The sequence below is a fragment of the Lygodium microphyllum genome, chromosome 1 (genome assembly GCF_053477565.2).
Source record: "Lygodium microphyllum isolate KBCC chromosome 1, Lygodium_microphyllum_v1.1.10, whole genome shotgun sequence".
Classification (NCBI taxonomy): Eukaryota; Viridiplantae; Streptophyta; class Polypodiopsida; order Schizaeales; family Lygodiaceae; genus Lygodium; species Lygodium microphyllum.
In genome coordinates, this window is record NC_141135.1 from 57,040,501 (window position 1) to 57,048,174 (window position 7,674).

At 41.8% G+C, this 7,674-nt stretch overlaps 1 protein-coding gene across 2 annotated transcripts; it reads right to left on the reverse strand.

Moving 5' to 3' along the window:
- Positions 1-3,084: 3,084 nt before the first annotated feature.
- On the reverse strand, positions 3,085-6,624 carry LOC148041146 (KH domain-containing protein At4g18375-like). Of its 2 annotated transcripts, none has more exons than XM_087677027.1 (5): positions 6,405-6,624; positions 5,023-5,638; positions 4,238-4,756; positions 3,904-4,164; positions 3,085-3,624 (listed from the first exon to the last, which is right to left on the reverse strand). In XM_087677027.1, the coding sequence occupies exons 2-5, from the start codon at positions 5,590-5,592 to the stop codon at positions 3,331-3,333; spliced, it is 1,644 nt and encodes a 547-aa protein (XP_087533153.1). In that variant the 5' UTR covers positions 5,593-5,638; positions 6,405-6,624; the 3' UTR covers positions 3,085-3,330. The 2 variants fall into 2 exon arrangements, with proteins under 2 accessions (XP_087533153.1, XP_087533155.1); XM_087677029.1 differs by having other exon boundaries at positions 6,370-6,624.
- Between the last annotated feature and the right edge of the window lie 1,050 nt (positions 6,625-7,674).

Consider the following 7,674-nt stretch of genomic DNA (forward strand, 5'->3'; position numbering starts at 1 on the left):
TGTCTCCTCATTATAAATCTTTTGTAAAAATTCCAAGGAAGATGTGCTCCATTCCATCATGGTCTTACTTGGAAACCAAGAGAGCTTGGGTGAAGGTACTTGGAAACCAAGAGAGCTTGGGTGGAGGGTGTTGATGTTACAATGTCTCCTCATTATAAATCTTTTGTAAAAATTCCAAGGAAGATGTGCTCCATTCCATCATGGTCTTACTTGGAAACCAAGAGAGCTTGGGTGAAGGTAACTAAGATGTGCTCCATCATGGTCTTGCTTGGAAACCAAGAGAGCTTGGGTGATATTAAATGCAAATGGTTCAGCTTATTTCTTTGGCTTGAAGCAAGTGCTACTTGGTGACCTTGAGCACTTCAACAAAGTGCAAGTGAAATACTAGATTGAGGCAAGGGAATTTGTATTGCGCACCATCTAGAATGCTTGCAATGCAATCCTATTTGGTGAAACCAAAGTTGACCATGGTGCTGTCTTTAGTGTATGCTCAAGGTCTAACAAAGTCTACAATTTTTTAGAAAAGCATGCATGTAAGTGTCCCTAAGGCGGTTGGCAAGATGCTAAGTGTTGTAAGCACACTCATCAATTAGCCGTTCCCTTGAGAAGCTATAAATATGGCTTGATAATATAATATACAATTCTCGCATTTTTTTAAAAACCATGTCCCGTTAAGACCCTCAAATTCTACAATTGTTTTTTAACAACTCCCTTCGAAGTGGACCAATAATTGTACTCATGAGAACTAGTCAATCCACTTGTCAAACCTTCCTCTACAATCATGTTCGATTAACACCCTCGGATTCTACAATCGTTTTTTAATAACTCCCTTCAAGCTGGACCAATTATTATACTCTCCAAAAATTCTCATTCCAAAAAGCTAAAAACAATGTGAACTACTCAAATCATGTTTGATTAACACCCTCGAATTCTACAATCGTTTTAAAATAACTCCCTTCAAGCTGGACCAATTATTATACTCTCCGAAAATTCTAATGCGACAAAGACATCAGTGCTTTCACCTTTCCCACAGATCTTTTGACACCAACCCAAACTTCTAGCATGTACCACAAGCCAATGAGTTTAACCTCATCAACTCAATGGATTGACAATTGTACTCTATGAAAGATAGATCACAAATAACTGTATGAAAGATAGATCACAAATTAAAGGCTTAGTAGCATGGACAATTAACTCTATTCCTCCCTTGAAAACACACACAGGTGGTTCACTTGGAAAACAAATTGAAGCTTCATAACATGGAAGGTGTATTAAGGTGTATTGAATCTGATAGCCTGCAATAGACTGCAATTTAAGGAACCCTTTGATAAGGGAAGTAGAGACTTGGACCTTTTTGTCTACCCTTATTTGTGAAAAACTCCTCGTGGGTAGAGAATGGACTTGGGACATGGTCTCTGACTTCAACGACTCTAAAAGATCTGAAATTCCAAAAGGTTGATTGAATAGAAAAGAAGATTGCTGGCCTTCTTCTACACTGTTTCTGAGGATAACACCCTCCAAGCTTGACTTCCAATCAACTCTGCAATAGGCTGGAGTTCACAAGGTGCCCAAGCTAAACAAGCTTACACCAGTTTCTCAAGTGTCATATTTCTTTTTCCATCTATGGACTGAAGCACACACTTCATCCAAGCTTAACAACTCTGCAATAGGCTCAAGCATACTTCATTCATAAGGAGCCCAAGTGTCATATTTCTTTTTCCGTCTATGGACTGAAGCACACACTTCATCCAAGCTTAACAACTCTGCAATAGGCTCAAGCATACTTCATTCATAAGGAGCCCAAGCTAAACTAGCTTACACCAGTTCCTCAAGTGCCATATTTATTTCCATCTTTGGACTGAAACACACCACACTCAAGAGTGCCCAAGCACAAGCACAAGCACCAGCACCGCACCAGTTTCTTAAGTCTCTTTTTCTTACCATCTTTTCAACTCTAGACTAGATGACACCAGTTTCTCAAAGTCTCTTTTTCTTACCATCTTTTCAACTCTAGACTAGATGACACCAGTTTCTCAACTCTCAATTCTTGCCACCTTTGGACTGAATCATACCGCATATGGGCAAGCACCACACCAATTTCTCATGTCTCATTTTCTTGCCATCTTTTCAACTCAACTGCACTCCAGGGTGTGATGGGCAGTGTGTATGGGGCTTGTTACAGATTACAAAAATGACACACTCAAGGGTTCATAAGCACACAATGGATAGTGGATGATAAAGGAGCACACTTCAAGCTATTCATGAAAAGGAGAAAGCTTTTAGAACCTAGTTAAAATCCACATTTTGACAGCCCCAGTCTCCCTAATTGAAATGCACAGACCTAATGCAGTTAAAGCCTTGAATTCCCAAATGCTCACCCAGGTCATTCAAAAATGACACACTCAAGGGTTCATAAGCACACAATGGATAGTGGATGATAAAGGAGCACACTTCAAGCTATTCATGAAAAGGAGAAAGCTTTTAGAACCTAGTTAAAATCCACATTTTGACAGTCCCCCAGGCTCCCTAATTGAAATGCACAGACTTAATGCAGTTAAAGCCTTGAATTCCCAAATGCTCACCCAACTCAACTGCACTCCAGGGTGTGATGGGCAGTGTATATGGGGCTTGTTACAGATTACAAAAATGACACACTCAAGGGTTCATAAGCACACAATGGATAGTGGATGATAAAGGAGCACTTCAAGCTATTCATGAAAAGGAGAAAGCTTTTAGAACCTAGTTAAAATCCACATTTTGACAGCCCCAGGCTCCCTAATTGAAATGCACAGACTTAATGCAGTTAAAGCCTTGAATTCCCAAATGCTGACCCAGGTCATTCAAGAACCAAACAAGCAGCTGCAGAAATGTATCAACAGTATTCAAGTAGTTACCTCAATATTGATACTTAAACCTCAACTTGCCAACTTTCATCTTTTTGCACATCAATCTCTTTTGCCACCCATGTTTATCTTATTGGCCATTGGGTTTCAAGGCTCTCTTAAACTACAATTTTGGTAGAAGAGCAAATATAGCACGACCAAACTCTCACTCATTAAATGACAACTCTCAGAGAAAACATCATTTGTCTAAGAAAGAAACATAACTACTTCAGTGTGAAAGATTACAAGGAGAGATCCAAAAAGCTATGGTGGTCAAATTTAAGTATCAGCAGAAAATTTAGTGGAGCATCTAACTATGTCAGTACCTATGTCACAAGGTCACCAGCCAGAAGAGCCTTGAGCCAAGAGATGTGCCTGTGCTGAAACTTTTGCAAAACTTATGAATGCCTAATTGGAACCTCATACATAGAATAGGCATAGGCAATGCTTAGCGGCGCCTTTTCAAGTCCTTCGTCCCCCTTCCTGAAGATGCTTGAACACCTGTCCCTGTTCCATAACCACCATAATCCATCCCAAGCCCAACGCTGGTTAAGGGGTACATCCCTCCAGCAGATGTATCATATCTCCCACCATAGCTTGACAGATACGGATTACTTGCTCCATAGCCTGCACCTGACAGAGGAAGCATTGTCGCACCTTCGTGCCCCTTAAAAATATTCATTCTTAGCCTATTTAAAACTTGATTAAGGGCATCAAAAACCACTGCTTGATCTCCCATGATCTGGTAAGACAAACACAACAATCACCTGTAAAACATACTGTTGTTCTGATAGAAACACAACCATTCAATATAATGCTACCCTGAGAGTAAGACCACGTGCTAGAACCTAACTAAACATGTTGGAAGTGAATTTGAGAACTGTGAGACAGAAGAGTAGCATAACAGCAGTATCGGGGGAAATACTTCAGGACAAAATACATCAGGAAACAGAGAGTAACAGTCAATAACTGGATCCAATAAAAACTTCACATTCGATAACAAGAAGTAAATGCATATTACCTGCACAAGTTCATCATTATCATTGGCACATTTGGGGAGCTCATCTTTGGGAGGAACCCTGATGTTGGCCCTGGTTGTTTTCCTCATTTCACTTATTATGTTGCCACCTTTCCCCAATACACAGCCAATGTTAATAGCAGGCACAAGTAGACGAGCGGTAAATGAGTTACTATCCTTGTCCTTCTCAGTTTGTAACTCCACTAATCGACGGTGCACTTGCAAGGCCGCTTCAATTCCAGGAGATCTGAAGCTCTCCATAACCTAACCAAAAAGAAGGGATTAAAAGCATACCATACAGGCATTGGAGGAAAACCCTGTGAAATTGATAGATTACCTCAACGGATGTAATTTCAATTACACGTTCGTCAGAATCAGAACTTGGGTCTCCAATTTGAATTTTAGCACCACTTTCTTCCCGCATTTTACGGATTACATTCCCACCCTTCCCAATCACACTGCCGATTCTATCATTCGGGCAAAGGATTCGAAGAACAAGTTCTTCTTCAGTGCCACCTTCCATCTGATTGGACCCAACCCCAGCAGTTCCTAGAACAGGTGGTACTAGACCAGAACCAAGTGACCATGCATTTCCAAGACCAGTTCCACCATAACCTCCAAGAGATGAAAGGGAATAGCCCCCAAGGCCCACCATAGAACCCCCAAGAGTAGGAGTCAAGCCCTGAGATAGGTAACTTCCAGTAGGATACAGTCCCCCGCCGCCTGTCATCGCCAGCATATTAGAATTGGGGGCAGGAGGCATAAAGGAGCCTCCCTGCTCCCTGGGAGTGTTCCCAAAAAGCCGAGAAGAAACTGCATTCAAGGCCTTCTTGACCAGGATAGGATCACCAGACAGCTGCAAGGTCAAAACAGTGTTAACTAAACTCGCAATATCCAGAGTGTGCAGAAGAACATCAAATAGAATAACCGTTCTGCTGTCAGCACACAGTTATTCCAAGCAAACCGTAACAGAATGAAAGAAAGGGAATGAACACAAAAAGAAGGCATATACCAATACACTGGCATCAAAACAATAACTCTCAAATCTCACAGGAGCTAAAGTCATCTATAAGAAAAGTACAAACTCTTAGGGCATAAAATAAGTAAGCCAGAGACAAGCACCTGCACCAACTCATCATCACTGGAAGCACATGCTGGAAGCTGATCCTTTGGCATGACTCTTATTTGACAGGGTATTTCTCGCCTCATCTGTTCAATAATCTTGCCTCCTTTTCCCAGCAAGCAACCAATCTGGCTGTGAGGCACAAGGAGACGTGCCATTACAGGAGGAGGAGGTTCATCATCATCAGAGGCCCCCATGTCTGCTTCTACAATCCTCCCAAACACTCTGAATAGAGCCTCTTGAGCAGGGCACAGGCTCTGAGTGCCAGGAATTCGGTTTTCTCTGGTCGAGCAGATGTATATAACTCTCTCATCTGATCCCTCGACAGGATCCTCCACCTTTATCTTTGACTTGCAATCATGCCGCAATGCCTTGATTGAGGCCCCTCCCTTCCCAATCAGGCTTCCGATCTTTGAAGAAGGGCACAGGATGCGGTACTCCACATCATCAGACTGAGGGCTCTGATCAGGATTAGGTCTTTTCTTCTGTCGCCCATTGGATTCAAGTGCTTTTTCATCATCGTAGTGTGTGTACATGCGCTTTCCCGTAGATCCAAGGTAGGTATCCATAGAGAGGTATGGGCTGCAACACGAACGAAAGGCTTGATAGGGAGACCTGAAAGAGTAAAAGAACGAGGACAAGGATGGTCGGTTGATTGGGCAAAAAGGTTAAGCCAAAGACTGTTAGAAACTGAGCAAGCCATTGGAAGGAGTCCCGTCCTCATAAGGAGCACAAATTGCAGGTGTAATGGAAGCAGACTCCAAGAACAAGGAACTGAATTTATGTCAAATTGTGGCTTACATAAACAGCTGCTACGTGACTTTAGTCAAGACTAGTGATAGATCAACAGATGCAGACACTTGATATTCGGAACAGAAGAGCTTAATTGTAACCTAAAAACAGGATGCTTGCAGCTACTAAAAGATCAAAATTTCCTCTGCTAGGCCTTCAGGAAACAAGGATGCAAAAGATAATGCCGAACTAAAACAGCACAGGTTAGGGTTTCTCTGCACCAGGGCAAGAGAGACTGGTATACATGACAGGAGGTTAGACTCTTGACGCCTTACGAGCTATTGAATGGAAATATCCCAGGAGTACACAGCTAGGTTTAATTAAAAAAACAGGAAACAAGAATCTGTCTTTGATTTTAAGAGACAGGGAGAGAAAGAGAGATTAGGTTAAAGAACAGGAACTAAGTATCTGCGTCTCTTGAGTTTGAGAGAGAGAGAGAGAGAGAGAGAGAGAGAGTGAGTGAGTGAGAGAGTGCGAACGTCCGCCTTGTTCATTCAAGGTTAAAAAAAGGTATGGCAGCAGAGCTGAAACGGGTGTGGCAAGGTCGGACTTACCAAAGCGAGTACAGGAGAGAGGGCGGAGGGCTTGCCTGTCAAGTTGCTGGATGATGAGAGTGGTATTGCTGAGGATGATCAAAGCTGCTCCACACGGCTATGGCGGAGAGAGGCACAGGAAACACACAACACAAGGGAAGGGAACAGAACCCTAACTGGGAAGAAATGGAAAGGCTGGACGAGACTAGAAGATGGTCTTAACAAGAAACTGAAGGAAAGAAAAGAGCCTGGAACCTGGAAGAAGATTTTCTTCGCTGAGAGCCGTTGTGAAACCCTAACCCTCAAAGTCCCCATCACATACCCATACGCTCTTCTTTAACTATGTAATTGCCCTTTGATAATATAATAAATCATCATATAATATAATATCATCATGTAATCATTTACGAGTGGTCCTGGACAAGAACTCTTGTTGGGTGCTCTTTTCCCCTCACTTTTCCCTCAAATGATCCACGTCAAGAGCTTTCGTGGCGAGGGAGCCACCGAGTTTGGCGCAAAGGGCCAGCAATTGCGCCTAGCAAGGTATGCAATCCCTCCCTCATAGAAGCTTGTGATGTCATCATAATTCACAATGTGGGAATTATAGTGGGAATTTGTTTAAAACTTATTATGGTAATGTATACAAAATATTTTTTAATTAAAAATATCCTACAATAAAGAGACCACTTGGGAGCAAGCACTAGCAATGAAACAAACCCTTGATGATGGCAAGGGCTAGTGATACCAAAGAGACTCGAAAGGATTGGCTCACAATAGCATTGATAGTCTCTGTAAGCAAGGATAGGGGTTCACATGCATGTTTCATTACTCGAATGTGCTCATTCTTGCATAAGTGAGCATTCATTCCTCTTTGGCAAGCTCATTATTTCCATGTGATTTGTCTTTGGTATTTTATAGGGTGCTATAGTTAATCACACACGCACAACTTTTATTGCTTCACCTTCATCTCGAGAGTAAACATAAACACGGCAAGACCAATTATGCAATGTGAGGTGCAAATGTGGTAAGTTAGGTGTGCAACTATATTGGTTCATTTACCCTATGTATATTTTGCTTTTAAAGACATAAGCAAGTACAAGAGCTAAATACTACATGTAGCAAAACATTTTGAGATAGCACAAGCTTAATCATTTTTCTTGGAAAAAAATAGCTACTTATCATTCAACAAGTTTCATTGCCATGAGTGGGCCCCCAAAATTAGCTACTTGCACATGGGTGCTTTATTGGAAGCCAATGCATTTGTTTGCGCGAGTTAACTTGTGTGTGGTAAGGGCCTTACATCATAAGCTCTAACATCAAAGTGAT